This window comes from Pelodiscus sinensis, unplaced genomic scaffold (assembly GCF_049634645.1).
Source record: "Pelodiscus sinensis isolate JC-2024 unplaced genomic scaffold, ASM4963464v1 ctg75, whole genome shotgun sequence".
Taxonomy (NCBI): Eukaryota; Metazoa; Chordata; order Testudines; family Trionychidae; genus Pelodiscus; species Pelodiscus sinensis.
Window position 1 is genome coordinate 451,053 of NW_027465860.1, and position 16,557 is coordinate 467,609.

At 49.0% G+C, this 16,557-nt stretch overlaps 1 protein-coding gene across 2 annotated transcripts in view; it reads right to left on the reverse strand.

The window, feature by feature from the left end:
• Window positions 1–5,046: 5,046 nt before the first annotated feature.
• Window positions 5,047–16,557, reverse strand: part of AP3M2 (adaptor related protein complex 3 subunit mu 2) — a 45,715-nt gene continuing 34,204 nt past the window's right edge. For both annotated transcript variants that reach the window (XM_075915722.1, XM_075915723.1), the window contains exons 4-9: window positions 15,612–15,749; window positions 11,273–11,358; window positions 9,935–10,068; window positions 8,566–8,773; window positions 7,142–7,286; window positions 5,047–6,694 (exon numbers count right to left, since the gene is read on the reverse strand). In XM_075915722.1, the coding sequence (XP_075771837.1) occupies window positions 6,594–6,694; window positions 7,142–7,286; window positions 8,566–8,773; window positions 9,935–10,068; window positions 11,273–11,358; window positions 15,612–15,749 (812 nt within the window). In that variant the 3' untranslated portion in view covers window positions 5,047–6,593. The remainder of the gene's footprint in view (window positions 6,695–7,141; window positions 7,287–8,565; window positions 8,774–9,934; window positions 10,069–11,272; window positions 11,359–15,611; window positions 15,750–16,557) is intronic.

The following is a 16,557-nucleotide window of genomic DNA, read 5'->3' on the forward strand; positions in this document are numbered from 1 at the left end:
TGCCCCACTTACTTCCCACCCCTTCTCCAAGGCCTCACCCTGCTCACTCCATCCCCCTTGCCTCCCCCATCCTCACACACTTTCACCAGGCTGGGGTAGGAGGTTGGGATGCAGGCTCTGGTCTTGGGCCATGCAGTTTGGAGCGTGGGAGGGGTTCCGGGCTTAGCCCACTTTGGGATCTAGGAGGGGTTTCAGGGTGCAAGCTCTAGGAAGGAGTTTGGGAGTAGGGGGACTCATGTCCGGGGCAGGAGGAGGTTCACAGCTGAGACGGGTTCAGAAAGCAGGGCACCATTTAACTGAGACTGCTTCTGGGTGGCGAAGTAGTGAAGTTAAGGCAGGTTTACTCCTGCCCTGGCCCTGCACCACTCCTGAAAGCAGCTGGCATGTACAGCAATGGCTCCATGGCACCATGTGCTGCCCCTCATGTACAGGAACTGAGCCCACAGCTCCTACTGGCTATGGTTCCCCGTTATTGATCAATGGGAGCTGCAGGAGTGATGTCTGCAGCAAGGACAGCATGTGAAGAGCCCCTGCTCTGCCTCTCTCAGGCACTGCAGGGACATGCCAGCCACTTCCAGGAGCAGCATTTGCAATAGGGATAATTACTCCAACCATGCCAGATTAGACATTTGAGAACTCACTACTCAAAGAATTAAATTTAAGTGTGAGAGAGAAATGAAAATGATAAAATGCACAGACCAGTCAAAATTCAAAAATAACACACTTTGCAAGCAGTAAAAGATGTAACAACCCTCCTCCCATGTATGTGTTGGGTTGGAAGAGGAGAGTGAAGTGTGTTTTTGTGAGAACACAGACACACACAGTGCGTGAATGTGCTAGATTGCCAAGCTCCCCCCAGACCCTTCTCTATGTGTGGAGATAGGATACAGAAGACAGACACCCTGACATCAGCACTCCCCTCTCCCTCCCACAACCTGCACAGCAAGCAAGAGGCTCCCGGAGGGCAGCTCCAAGGCAAAGGGCAGGAGCAGCATGACGGTGGGTGGAGGGGCAACTGAAGTGCTAGCGCTCGATAGCTTCCTGGCCAAACCAGTCAGGATCCCCTGTCAGAAGCTCCAAAATCTACCGATAGATTCCCGATCTCCTGGCTGGTGATCTCGGAGTTAGACCAACACCTGTCAGAGCATGGCATTTGCCACTCACCAATATTGTGTCATAAGCCCTCTACAGTGATTGCTGGGTGTTTCTAGTCATGTTTCTCCAGGGTGGGTTCTTCGTCCCACTGACCACGGGAGGCACTGGTGGGTCATTGTTGCACCTGTGCTTAACACCAGAACTGTTAAGGGTGGCTCCTTTTCCAGAAACAGCATTGTTTGACCTTCCTGGCTTGAGACATTCTACATGAAATTTGCTGACTTAGTTTAAGAGTAACTGCCTAGAAGGTGTGATAGGCCTCCTAGCAACCATTAAGCCTGCACTGACCACATCTGCCTGAGTCAGAGATTTTGATTTTAGATCCTTATGCATCCACATTCCTAAGCTTCACAAAGCCTTCCTCCCCTCACTGAGCAGCTTACCCTGGATAAACATGCACATTAGGTAAATAATAGCTTCAGGGCAAAGGAAGGCAGGAATCTGGCTGCATCCCACTGGGGCTGCCTGGGCATGTTCAAAGAGGAATCATTTTACATTTAATTAACCAAGGCAGTTTGCCTTCCTGGTTTGAAGATGCAGAGTGAAAAGACTGCAGCCTCTCTGACTGGATTATGGAAACCACCAACTGAAGACGGGATGTCTCAGTGGAGAGGTCGCTGACTCAGCAGCGGAGTAGGGTCAAGCAGCAGGGCTGTTTGCAAAGTCCTGGTTCCGTTCCAGTGACTTTTTAGCAAGGTTCTCAGCCTGCAGCGATGGGAATAGGGAAGATTTTAGAGGTTTAACTAAAACACAACAGCAGAGTTCACCACAGAGAGCTGCTTTAACAGATGTACTACAAAGAGAGAAGCGTAACGTTTTCTTTCCTTGGATGCTCTGGTGCAAGTTTATAGAACTCTAACGAAATCTGCTGACAGTAAGGAGCACAAACACTCCCTCCCAGACGACAAAGCAGATTCCTGAGAGACAACAGCAGTAGTTTGTCAGACAAAAGCATGTTGAATTGGTCAGAAAGTACTTTTTAAAATAGTTGGAGCTCTTTGCTTGTCACAATAGAGCATGTTGTCTAATTCTTTAATTATTTTTGTGGGTCTTCTCCGAACCCTCTCCAATTTGTCAACAACCTTCTTCAACTATGAATACAATTGCTTGACAGTTGTAGTCACCTCAGAACTCCATGCCAAATACAGAAGTAAAATAACCTGGTGGAGATCCCCCCCGTGTATTTATCCAAGGAGAAGATCAACTCTCTAAACCACACTAAGAACTCAGTAAACTGATTATCCACCAGGCCCCCAAATGCTTTTCAGAGGCTGTCTTTCCCAGGATACAATCTCCCCGCCCCATCTTGAAAGTAAGGCTTATATTCTTTGTTCCTAGCTGTACCTTTACATTTAGCTGTATTAATACACACATGGTAAACGGGGAGCAAGCAAACAAAATGATCCAGATTCCTCTGTCCCAGTGACCAATCCCCTTCATTATTTACCACACCCTCAATATTTGTGTCCTTTGCAAATTTTATTAGTGATGATTGTGTGTTTTCTTCCAGGTCATTGATAAACATGTTAGCATAGGTCCAAGCAGAGCCATCTCATCCATAGGATGGGTTTGGGATGGCTGCCCCAGGCCAATGCTTTGGGGAGCCCTGTGGTGACCGCCTCAACTGTCCTATGGAAGTAGTCCAGGGGATTACTGAGCCTCACAGACCAGAATCAGGCAAGTCAGGGGCCAGATGTGACCCACAGGCTCTGCCTGGTTGGGGAGGAAGCAGCTCTGTGTACTGCTGCTCCCTTTTCCTCCCACTGCCCAGTTGGGGAAGACATCAGCGAAGCCAATAGGAGCAGCAGGGGATGATCCCTGAGAGTAGCAGGGGACACAGAGCCATGTGTGCCCCTGGGAGCTGTGCCAGGTAAGCACCTCCCTCCCCCGTGCCCATTTCCCGTTGTTGCCCAGACCCCGCCATCCCTGCTCTGCTCCTGCACCCTACCTCCCAGCTAACCCTCCCACTCCCAGCCTGCTGTTGCACCCTCCCTCCTGCCAAGACCCCACATCCCAAGCCTATTTCCCAGCAGCTCTCTCCGTACACCCAACCCCTCATATTGGGGCCCACCCCAGAGCTTAGGGAAGCTTACAAAATCTACTAGCCCAGGCCCCTCCCAGGGCTCTGATGTGGAAGGGGAATGTAGGGAGTGTCTTTCTGCTTCTTACTGGGCCACGTCAGTGAGGGTATTTTTAGTTTGGTGGGAAGGAGTTTCCCCCCTCACTTTTGTGTGGCCTCTGACTGATTTTTCTGTAGATCAGAAGGCTAAGGGGCAATTTGAGCAGAGTTTAAGTACCTACTTGAGGAACAAACATTTGAGAAGGGTACTCCAACCTGAGGGAGGGGGAGAGAGGAGGAAAGGTAGAACACAACCCATGGCTGGACTGCAGACAAATTCATAAGCATAAATGTTTAACAGTCAGGCTGAGTAGCCACTTGGACAATTCACCAACAGTCATGGTGAACTCTTCATTACTGGCAATTTTTTAAACCAAAGATTTGCTCTAGAAATTGTTTTTGGAGGTTCTATCACCTCTTACACAGGCAGTCAGACTAGATGATCACAATGGTCTCTTCTGACCTTGGAATTAATGAGTCCTTCCATTCAACCCTGGTACATCTCTCGGATGGCCCATGGTCCATTTAATAAGGACAAGAGAGTGAATCTCATCTGTCATCCAAGAATCCCTGCCTCCTCCACAGACTGTCACACAGACCTCTAGCCTGCAGAAGGTAAGGGAAGGAACCTTGACACCTTACTTTCCCTCACTCAGATGGTGTCCAAATACTCTCAGTTGCTCCAAGACTCAACTTCTGTATGTACAATTCTCATTCTGGCCCTCTCCTGACTACAAAAAGCCCACAGTGCCACCATTGTTTTTATTAACAGACAACTGACCATTGGCAAGAACCATTCCCTGACCTGGCACTGACTACATCATTTTCAACTCCATTTATTTCACCTTCAAGATCTTCCATTACTCTGCTCTCTAGCACTTACTTCTCATTGCATCATTCCCAGGCCTCATTACTGATGCAAGCCACAATGCTATTTGTTCAGCTTTCTTACAAGTCTGCTGTTGTCTCTGCCCACACTTCTACCAGGTCTACAAAACCAAGATTTTCATCTCATCCTCAAGAACAACTTCCAGCCCAATGCCTACCAAAAGTTAGACAGCTGGATATTTATTCTAATTAAATACACTGCCAGCCTCAAAGCGCCACCTTCCTTTCCTCCCTCATGCCACAGTCTAGCCTCTCTGAGGTTACCTTCCCCTCTCCCTGGTGCCTTGTTTGGCTCTCATACTCTATTAGCTGGTAAGCTCATCATGCAGGTATTTATTTATTTAGATTAAGAACAAAAATATACCTATCCAGGCAACCTAACAAATTATTAGCCAAACAATACAATGGAACCCCAACCACATTAATTATTTCACCACAAACGTAGCCAGACAAGAAACCTGCCGAACGCCTTTCCATCTCTTCATCATTATAAGGAGCACTCTTAGCCCTCTCCAAAAAACATATTGAACTGATCTCTTTGGCTGGCCTAAGCAGGCTGCAAAAGATGTGCTGGATAAAAATTTTATAGAGGCACTATCACATTCAAAGTATCTTAGACCAAGGAAGAGGAATAAGTTTTAGTCTCAGAGCCTTACGGAGAATAAGCTATCGGCCACATCCTGCCTTTTATAATGGAGGCATTGCATCTGCTGTTTTAGAACCCGCACAGCACAACTTTGGGTGCCACTGTACCTGATCTGATCCGATCCAGTGATCATTTCACTGGGGCCCGCTCATCCAAGACCCACTTAGCATGATCTAGCTTCAACCCTGCACACTTTCTGCAAACCTTTTGAACCCAAGAGAGCAGATTGAACACAGACTACAGATAAAATTGACCTTTATTGATACCTGGGCAGAACTGTTATATTTGCATTGAGCATGCTCGGATCCTAGGGCACCCTACAGCACAATTCATATTAGTTGCACAACACTGTGTAATTCCAAAATGAGGAGCACTCACCCAGTACAAGCACCTATCACACACAGATCAGAGTAGAATGCATGTTATCCCACAGTGGGTGTTGCTCTGTTTGCTCGCGCTCTCTCTCACTCACTCACTCACATTAGGTGTGCTCGGTTATGTAGTCATATGCACAGTGGTCTACAGGCATGTTTTGCTACCCGAGAAGAGCACACATGATATCCAATGGCCAAAGAACACATGGGCACCATGGAGCTACATGCGCTGTCCAGGTCTACTCTGTGCAATGCAATGCAGTGCAGTGCAGTATAGGCTGGGACAGGAACAAATGTGGCAGTCTTTCATAGGACAGCCCAGAGGAATGACAATGGAGGCCAGTGCTCACCAGAACTGCGAGGCAGGGAGTGGAATCAGGCAATACAGCAGGAACATCGTGCAGATACCAGAACACAGGACCTTGAATGAACACAGCAGCGAGCAGCAGAAGAATGAACACAGACATTATTAGAGATTGGGACAGACAAGAATCACTCCCACACTCTATCAGGACACAGCCTCGCCTCTTCATTCAGATGCAATTACAGTTGCCATCCAATAGACATCACTTCATACAGATGCTTAAATAATAGTATATACAACTGTCCTCACAACCCCAACAAGGGAACCAAGAGAAATCCCCCCTTCTCCCCCCCCAAAAAACTGAATAGAGAAGAAAGGCAGTCTCATGATGGTAAGCACGTTTAGAGAGCCCCATCTTCCAGACATCACAAGGTAACCCCTGCTCCAGTCAGGTCTTGGCAGGGCACAAGGCTAGGTTTAGCTGGGAATTTCCAGTCTACCCTTGAAGACTCAAGGAGCGTTTTCTCAGTAAGAGATAACCAGGTTCACTCTTCCAGCCTCCTCCCTACTCCTCTCGTGCACCCTCTGAACAGGCTCCTTCCCACCTCTAGAAGAGATGCCTCCATCTCCCTTTGCCTCTTCAATGTATATATCAGGTCCCACAGCAATTGAGGCCAGTTAGGGAGAGGAGTAAATTCTAAACCACTAAACTTTCAATCCAACTTCTTTACGTGATCCTTGTTTGATCTGCATAGAAATGCCACCCAACCTAGCAATGCACGGGGCTCTTAAGGGGAGTAGACAAGCAGGTTGAAAGTGGTGAGGAGTGAGGTGATGTATCTGAACCCGCAGCCCCGGAACTGGAACATTTCTCTTATTTTCCTCTGCCCCCACCTGAGAACTTAAGACTCCTCAGCTAAAGTTGATATGGTTTCAGGTCAGTCCTGCTCTGCCACTCCCAATCCACCTGGGCATTGGCATCACTGGAGGACCTAGAACAAAGCAAGGGTCCAGCCCTCGGGGTTGATAGTGGGCAGAGGCTGCATCCAACAACTGGGTACACAGGAAATGAGAAAGTGCTTGTGGTTCTTCCCTCACTCTTGGGCTCTAAGTTCGGACTTGGAACTTGCCAGCCTTGGTCATGTATTTTATGCCCTTGAATGGTTTGTACTTCTCCCCATACATGTCCAGGCGATTCACTTTCAGCCCTAGAACAAAGGAGAAGATAGTGAGACTTCGGGGATCGGAGGAGCACTGCAATTGCCAGACACTAGAAATACGCAAGCAAAATTGGAAACCGGACAGACACAGGAATGTGGGCAGCTGGTTGGTACCCGCCTCAATTTTATTAATAACACTGTTCACCCATGTTGTACATGTCCCAAAAACGCTTTTCAGAGCTGTAGCAGGAGAAAGGAATGTGGGGAAGGAGGGTGTGCACAACACAGACAGGCTGTTTCACAGAGTAGTTAGGAGAAACTGTATGAACAACCCCCAAAGCCCACAGTACAGAGACTATTTTAGATGAAGAACCAGTTAGGACATTCACATGGCCCCACATGCATCCAGAAGCACATTTGATACGTCAGCCACATGCTCAACCAGTGCCTGAAGCAGAATGGGGCTGCCTAGGCTCCAGGCCGACAGTCACTTACCAGAGATAGCCAGCTGCTGAATTTTAAACTGCAGGTTGATGGTGGGATTCTCATCGGGCTTTGATGTGCCGGCTTGAAGGCTCATAGTCCCCTTCAGACTCGGCAGCTTCTGAGGGTTTATTTTCCCAACATCCCACGAGAGCAACTTCAAAGGACAGAGAGAAGGTATTGAAATAGATGGATGTAATGATGGCACCCTGTAAAGGCTACTGTGTCTACCCCTTTCTGGAGACTGATTTGTCCTGAATTAACCCCAACTTTCATCTCTTGCTACTTAAAAACTACTTGCTTACAAAAGTGTCACAGTGACGATTAACAAAAAACCGATTTCTCTCTCATTTTTACCATGTAATTATGAAATAAAGTCAACTGGAATATAAATATTGTATTTATTTTAGCGCAAAGAATATAAAGCAGGAGAAGCCTGTTTCATATGAAATTTTAGTTTCCACTTTCTCTGCTAGTGCTTCTTCTACAGCCTGTAGATGAGCTCATGTAAACCCTAGAAGACCTCTGCATACCCTAGCGGCTCCTGTGCCCTTGGATGAGAACCACTGCAGTAAAGAACCATACCACAGATGGTTTTAAGCAAAGGTGCCATTCTAGCATTTGGTTCTCTGCAGTCAAGCCAGGAAGAGTATTTAATGCTGCATGATGAAACTGTGGGTCTAATTGAAGAAGTGTGCTCCCCAATGGCTAAGATTGGCATTTCCAGTGAGATGCTACCTCACTTGGGACATCCAATGATCCCTGGAAAGAGATCTTGGCAAAGAGACACAAAAGAAACAAACTACTAAAAACCGAGTATATTCTCTTGAATAAGATCTTATGGCAAGGAAATCTGTAATCACACTTCAAGAGACGCACTCTTTTACACAGACCCCCAGTGTGGCCATTAGCAATACTCCCTTCTTGTAGAACATTGCAATCCTTGTAACTTCTGTTCCACCCAGGAGTGAGTGACCAAAAATCAGGTGTTTTACTACAGGAGATAATCCCCACTTCCATTTCCACAGTGTTGCCCATCCCAATTCAGAGAGGGATGGCTATTTTCTCAGAGGCCTGAGCAGTTCAGTCTGCATCACAAGGGGCAGAAAGTGCGCTAAAATAGTCCTAGGTAAGAATTCCTGTCCTGAGAGTGGACTCTCTGCAGGTTAGGAAGACACTGCTGGGAGTGATGCTCAGGACTAAAGAAGCGGAGACAATTCTCATTCACCTTGAGACTGGGAGCTCCCTTCCAGATCTTAGGCCAAACCCAGAGAAAGTGGGTTATGCAGTTTGGCCACTGCTGGGAGAGAGAATACTGGACTAGATGGATCTCTGGTCTGACCCACTACGGCAGTTTTTGTTTTATGTTCTTATCAAGAGAGTGACCCACATACATTAGGCTACAAGACAAATCCTGCTGCATCCTTTCCTCTCACCTTTGTAACTGGATCAAACGTGTGAATTCCCTGCGAGGGGGTGAGGCTCATGTTCAAGACCCCTTTTGGCATCTGGCTGGTGACCATCACCCCCTCTACAGTCTTTCCCATAGTCTGCTTGGGACCCACAGTGATCTCAAACCGTCCCAACGAGCTGCTGTCACGGAAATTTATGTTGTGTTTGACATAGACAGGAATTGCCACCAAGCTGAAATAAAAGACAAGTCACGGCTATTGTAACCTACCCCTCACCTTCACTTTCCATTCCACCAATCACCCAAGCCCTGCATTGCCAACACCACAAGACATTACTTCTGCATAAGAAAGAAGTAAAGGAATATTATATGGCATCTAAAGCCCAGACCAGGAAGTCAGGATTGCATCTCAGCTCTGTTAACCACAGAACCATAGAGCTGGAAGAGACCTCAGGAGTCATCAAGTCCAGGCCCCTGGCCAAAGCAGGACCAACCCCAACTCAATCATCCCAGCCAGGGCTTTGTCAAGCCGGGACTTAAAAATCTCTAGGGATGGAGATTGCGCCATCTTCCTAGGGAACCTGTCCCAGTGCTTCACCACCCTCCTAGCGAAACAGTTTTTTTCCAATATCCACTCTAGACCTCCCCCACTGTAACTTGAGACCATTGCTCCTTGTTCTGCCATCTGTCACCACTGAGAACAGCCTTGCTCCCAGTAACCATATCATTCAGTAGGTCACAATCTTTCTGTACCTGGTTCTCACTTCCTCACACTGCAGGTGTGTCAAGAATTAATTAGTGCGTGGAACCTGCTTTGGAGCTTGGGTGAAGGATGCTGGATTTTCTTGTCATCAGGTTGCTCTAAGCAAAGACAGCAGCACTTCCTTGGACCACGCAAGTGTATATGAGGCTCGACACCATCATTTCTGCTCTTCTCTATATATGCAGATTGCAAGGTGTGCTTCGTTCAACCAAGTCTACAAATTGTTTTCGTGTCTAGAGCCAAGACTTGCATCTTTCCAAGGTGAAGCGCAAAATGCTGGAATAGCTACCAGCTCAATTAAAACAGACACCAACACATTATGGAATTATTTGACAGTATCTTAAGGACCCTTCTTAGTGTAAGGAACTAAAATGGACAGCAGGCAGTATTGCCTACTTTGTCACAACTGTAGATTAACATCCTCTACTAGAACATGAACAGAATTGGCATGTAGAATTGAAATTGCAGGACTGTTGCCTCAAAAAGTAAAGTAGTTTAAATTAAAAAATAGCATTAGTTTTTCCAGATCCTCACTCAGCAAGCAATCCTTTTCTAGAGATTACTTAGCTCCATGCAGAAAAGGACAAAGATCCAGATTTTGAAAACACTCAGCACTAAATTCCCTACTTACTTCTGAGCGCTGACATGATAGGAGAGCAATCGAAAATTTCCATCTGGTGGGATGAAAGAGAGGATCCGCTCTGACTCCCAGCGCTTGAAACGCACACATGGATGAAAGCTGACATCATCCAGTAACCGAGGGTTCTGAAATAAGACTGAGTCAGAAAGTCCAAGAAACCAAAAACATTTGTGAAAAAAAATCCTACCTTAGGCATCTGAGATGTGACACATAATACACTCTTCTCTTCTGTTCTGTAGCTGGTTTAGGCTATTTAATATTTGTGCAACAGATTATTAGTTTAACAAGACACGTGAAATAGCCAACCTGATGTAAACTCATTACAGATGAGCCAGAGAGAAATCTGCCTTAGGCAGTGCTATATCTTGGAATTTAGTGAGCCTACACACTGCTATTGGCTACTTCTAACAAACAACCACGCATGCATCCAAAATTGTAGATGTGTATTGAGATTTTTTTCATTTTATGTATTCCTTCTTCCCTTGGCATACCTGGAAACTGTCATAGCTAGACCTGGAGAAACCTGGAGGCTAGTGAGGCGGTTTGATTAAAGAATCCTGTACTTCCTTTATACAGTACTAGAAGACTTATCTGCCATTGCCCAGGTCCTTCAGGGCAAGAGGCTGGTGGTGTGGGGAATGCAGGAGTCAGGTCAGGGGCTTGGGAATGTGGGGGGCTTAGGGAAGGAGGTGAGAGGTTTGGGGGGGTGCAGGAGTCAGGTGGGAGATTGAAAAGGGGCTGAAGGCAGGGGGTTGGGAGGAGGGGAAGTTCTGGGGAGAAGGTGGCTGCTGGTTTTTCCCCGGGGGTGGTCTGGGGGAATGGGGGCCACACACCTTGCCTGCTGGCTCCTCCATGGGAGGCCTGAGAAGAGGAGAGCCATGCACCCTGGCCACTAGAACTCCCTGGATCTAGCCAAGGGCAAGGGGAGCCGCCCACCAGCGCTCCTGGGGCCGGCCAGAATAGCAGGTGCTGCCAGCCAGCAGCTGGATGCTGGGACACTTGCTGCCCCGCTGTGGTGATTCCTATCCCTGTGTTTGCTGCTTCCCTGTGGTTATGTGTGAGTATAACCGTCCCTGCCATCATACTCTTCCCTTTCCATTTGATATTAAACAATAGCATTTCTCAAACATCCCATTGTCCTGGCACAACCAAACCCTGACCTTGCTTTAAAGTTAGGATAAGAGGAAGCTGAATACCAAATGAAATGGTCCTCTCTCTTACTATTTAGGAGGAATTCTTGTACAAATGGACTCACAGACAGACAGATGCACATTTCAAGAATACATAATAAGATCAAAAGGACCTAATGCTCCTTTTCTTGAACTTTACCATGAAAGAGAGGGTGAGATCTGGCATCCCAGTCAATTTAACACAAGCATCAATCACCCCTTGGATTTCAGCAGTAATTGTAGAACCTACAATAGGAAATAGAACAGAACAGATTCTGCTGGAATCCATTTTATTTTTTCCACGGGGAGAGGGAGAGTTAAACAAAGCATTCCAGCCCTGGGGAAATTCTATTTAAGGAATGGGAAGCAATCAACGGTTTTCTTCAGCTGGCTTTTGAAACTGCCTCCCCCACCCTAAGAAGATGCACTCAAAGAAACCTGAAAACAATGAATGGTTTGGCATAGGCCAGAGAAAAGATCTCACCTCTGTCTTGAAGGATTATATCTGGAATAAGGACTGGGGGGAGAATTATGAACTGTAGGGTATTCGGATTAGCTGGTGTGTTTTATTTTAGATTAGTAGCTTGTTTTTATCTGTCTGTTTTCTTTTACTTAAAATCCTACTTTGTTTACTTAATAAAACACTTTTGTTTATTATCAAACCCAGCGTAAATAACTGTTATGGGAGAGGTGGGAGCAACCACTGTGCATCTGTCGCTTTCACTGATACAGAGCAAACTCTGAGCTACTTCTGTGTAAAACTTTTACACAGAGTAAGATGGATTTATTTGAAGTTCTGATCCCTTTTGAGGGCTATGATCCTAAGTGCTGTCAAGTCCCTATAACTGAGCCCTCCCAGAGCTGAGCTGGTTCAGCATCTGTGTTACTCTGCCGGGGGGCTATTACCCCAACTCAGCCTTTGCTGGGGCAGGCCAGAGCTTCTGGCCCAGCAGGACAGGGTGATGGGGTGCTCCAGAGGGCAGGTAGGCAGGCTCAGTGGTATGATCAGCACATCAGGTGACAGCATCAAAGGGACCTTTGTGATCCAACCTGTCACAATAGGCTTCTACCTACTTCAACAGCTGACAGTGACAGCCTTCACCTCCAGTGAACCTATGGGAAGATGCACTACGGTTAAGGAAGTAATTTCAACAACAAAGTTTTCTCTCATCTTCTATTTTTCCAATGTAGAGTTGGTAATAAAGATTTCAAAAGGGAGCAGAGGAAGAGGACAGATTAGTTTAGTGCCCAAGACAAACCCAGTCAGGACTTATAGCTTGAATCCACAGACATTTTACAGAAACTTAAGACTAAACAGCACATCTGAGCTGTCAACAGATCAGACTGAGAATGGGAGAACAGCTTCCAATCCCTCTCTGTCCATTAAGGAAAATACACACTGTCTCCCTCTAAGCCAGGGGTGGGCAAAAATTTTTGCCCACGGACCACTTCAAAAATTTTTGAAGTAGCCCTGGGCCATGCCAGAAGGGGTGAGGCCTAAACAGGAAGAGATGGGGCTACTCCACCCCCAGACCATGATTAGTCTGGGGGTGGGGGAGCCCCTTTGCCCCCCTTTTCCACTAGGCACCTTCCATGGAAGAGGCTTGGCATGCTCCCCCACCCTCAGGCCAATCAGGTCTTGAGGCTGGGGGAGCACGGGAAGCCTCCTCACACTCTGCAAGGAGCACGTGGCACTTTGAAGTGCTGCGGGCTCCTTGCAGGGCCTGGACAGGGTGAAGGAAGCTTCACGCAGCTCCCCCGCCCCCAGGCTCTGATTGGCCTGGAGGCAAGGGGGCACGCGAAGCCTCCTCCGCTCTCCCCCCCAACCCTGCAAGCAGCACGTGGCACTTTAAAGCGCAACGTGCTCCTGGCAGGGCGGGAGGAGGCTTTGCGCATTCCCCTGCCCTCAGGCCAATTAAGGCCTGGGGGCAGGGGAGCATGCGAAGCCTTCTCCGCTCTGCCCCCGCCCTATGAGCAGAGTGAAGAAGGCTTCGGCCCACAGAGGCAGGGCCGTCCTTAGGCATATGCAGAGTATGCAGCTGCATAGGGCACCACTATTTCTGGGGCATCACTCTGCTGGGATGGACAGTAAGCACCGGAGCCGGTGGGGGCCCTGCTCCAACAATATTTGGAGCTGGGTCTCTCCCCCGGCTCTGTCTGGAGCAGTCCCTGGCCCCAGAGCATCCCCCCCGCAGCCCCGGACTGTCCTTACCATGCACGGCTTTCACTCTGGCTCCCCCCTGCCGGCTGCTGCCGACATGCGTGGCGTTTGCAGGTGAGCGGGGAGGATGCCCGGGCGTGATGTGACGTCACAGCCCGGGACTTTAAAACAGCTCGGAGCCATGTTGCGCCGCTCAGCCTAGCTCCAGGTTCGGAGTACGGGGCCCAAGCGCAGACTCTGGCCCCGCAAAGTGGAAGGCAGAAGGTAAGGGAGGGGTGAAAAACTAGGGGGAGGGAGTGGGAGAGGAAGGGGCTTGTGTGGAGGAGGAGGGGGAACAGACGGAGGGAGTGGGAGAGGAAGGGGCTTGTGTGGAGGAGGAGGAGGAAAGAGGGGAAGGGGTAGGAGAGGAAGGGGCTTGTGTGGAGGGGGAAGAAAGGGAAAGGAACCAAGGCACAAGGTGGAGGGGAGACAAATGCCAGGGGGCCAAGTGCAGACAATGAGGAAAAGGGCAGGAGGGGAGGTATCAGTAGGAGGGGGGGGGGACAGGGTGATGCTGGGAGAGGAAAGGGTAAGGGCATTGGGGGCTAGAGAGGAAGGTGCTGGGAGAAGGCTTGAAAGAAGGGGTGGCATGAGAAAGGTGGGGATGGAGCAAGTCATGTGTGAGGGCACAGAGGGGCATGAGGAGAATGGGGGCAGAGAGTGGTGATGGGGTGGGCATCAGGGAAAAAGAAGGCAAAGGGGGCAGGGGCAGTAAGGGAAGGGGGAGGCACCAGGAGGGTGCGGGGCTAAGGGAAGGTGCAGGTGCCAGGGGATTCTGGGGGTGAAATAGAAGGGCAGACACCTGCAGGGGAGGGACCAGCACCAGAGGAGAGAGGCAGGGCAGGTGTGTAGAGGGAGGTGTTAGAAGAGGGGATGAGGAGGGTAGCTCACATGATCAGAGTGGGGCAACTGGAGGGCTGAGGGCAGGAGTCAGGACAGCAGAGGAGGGTGAGGAGTTGGGGGGCAGCAGGCACCAGCGGAGCTGATGGAGCAAGGGGAGGAGATGTGGCAGCAGCGAGAAAAGGTAAAGGTTTATAAAATATTTATTAATAACTTGGGTGCCACATCCAAACAAGCCCCATGAACTCAGTACTGGTGCACAACACAACATTCATTCTGCTCATGGGAAGAAACTCTTAGGCTATGTCTGTACTGGTGGCTTCTTGTGCAAGAACTCTTGCACAAGAAAATGTCCACACTGCCATGTGGGAGATGTGCTTTTGCGCAAGAGCATCCTTGGCAGTGTGGACGCTCTCTTGCGCAAGAAATCTCTGATGGCCATTTTAGCCATCGGGCTTTCTTGTGCAAGAAATCCCTGCCGTGCGTCCACACTGCCCTCTTGCACAAGAGCTCTTGCACAAGAGAGCTTACACCTGTTAGAAAAGAGCATAGCTCTTGCGCAAGAAGCTCTCTCTTACCACACCTTACTGTAAATTTTCTTGAGCAAGAGCAGGTGGGCAGTGTGGATGCTCTGTGGAATAATGGCTATTCTTGTGCAAGAAGCCATGAGTGTAGACATAGCTTTCCTTGCTTAGGGTGGCTGCAGCAAGAAGCATCTTGCAGCCCAGCCCCGGGCTGCCAGCAACACCTCCTTAACAGTTAAGAGGCCGTGTGAGACCTAAGGAGGGGGAAATCCCTTGCAGGAGTGGAAGGAAAGGGGAAGACCGCCCCATTGTCTTCGCTGCAAGGCGTGGCCAGAGTTGGGCAAGCCCCAGAACCCCTTCCCAAAGTGAGGAGCTGAGAAATGGGAAGAAGGAGCAGCCATAGCCGGGCAAGCCCTGCTGTGAGTGGGGCATCAGTTGAAGCTGTGTGGGGCGCTTTTTTTCTTCTCACTTGTGGGTGGTCTTCAACTGATATCTCTGAGGGTTAGTGGCTCCCAACCCAAACAAGGTTCTCCACTGCTGCATTAGAGGAACGGAACAGCTTCACTATGAGGAGAGATTCAAAAGGCTTGAACTTTTCGGCTTGGAAAAATATATAAGGAGGGATACAATAAAGGTCTTTAAAATCATCAAACCTGTGGAAAAAGTGAACAACAAAGTGTGATTTACCCCTTGTAATCAGGGCCGTCCTTAGCCACAGGCAGCTGCCTAGGGCACCAGTATTTCTGGGGCACCAATACTGTAAGCTTATGTTTGTGTTGCTAAGAGCAAGTCAGGCATAGGGGCACCAGTTTAATAATCCCGCCTAGGGCACCCTAATCCTAAAGACGGCCCTGCACAGAGGCCCTTTTGCCCATCCCTGCTCTAAGCACTCCTAGGGTAGGTTTGCTAAGCTTTGACTAGAAGGACACTCATACCTGATTTATCAATGATTGCATCTATCTCCTCAATCACATCAAAATATGCCTCATTATTAGTGTATTTCACACCAGTCCGTCGCCAGGGTACGACTGAGAGCTGTCCAGTAGGGAGCTGGTCACCTACATTGGTGCTTCCTGCCAGGGTTAAGGAGATCAGGATGAATACAAGCAGCCTAACAAAGCCCTATAAGAAGCCACTGAGCTCACCCAAATAGTATGTTGATGTGTTCCTGAAGTCCTCCCTCATTGGACAAGAGAATAGTCACTCCAGTAAAGTCACTGTCCAATGGCTCAAAGCATCCATTCACTAAGCATTACAGGTGACCCCCGCACTTACGACCTAATTGGTTCCTGGAGAATCATTCTAGGTCGAGCTGTCATAAGTTGAACCCTTTCCCCCACCCCTACAGGCGCAATGATAAAAATGGGGGTTCTGTTCCTGGCCCGTTTTGCCTCCTGGGAGTTGTAGTCCGCAGTGTGAGCTGCTACCAGAGCCAGCTGGGGGCTGTGCCAGGGGAGGGTGGCATGGCACACGCTGCTCTCAGAGCCAGCTGGGGGCTGTGCCAGGGGAGGGCGGCATGGCACAAGCTGCTCTCAGAGCCGGCTGGGGGCTGTGCCAGGGGAGGGCGGCGTGGCACAGGCTGCTCTCAGAGTCGGCTGGGGGCTGTGCCAGGGGAGGGCGGCGGCCAGAGCAAGGCGGTCCTGAATGCGGGGGGTCGTATGTTGGGGTCGCCCGTACTTCTCCTGCCACCTCTCCCACTAGCCCCACATGCGAAAAGAGGTGGTCCAGTCCACTTGTCATTTCATGGATCCCACTAGAGTGCTACATAGTCCATTGTGGGAACAGGACTTTCAGGGTAAAAGGAGATCCAATGTCTAATGCTAGAACCTGGCCTGCTCCAATACCAATGTGGCCCCCAGGCTGTGTCAGCTACACTGGAGG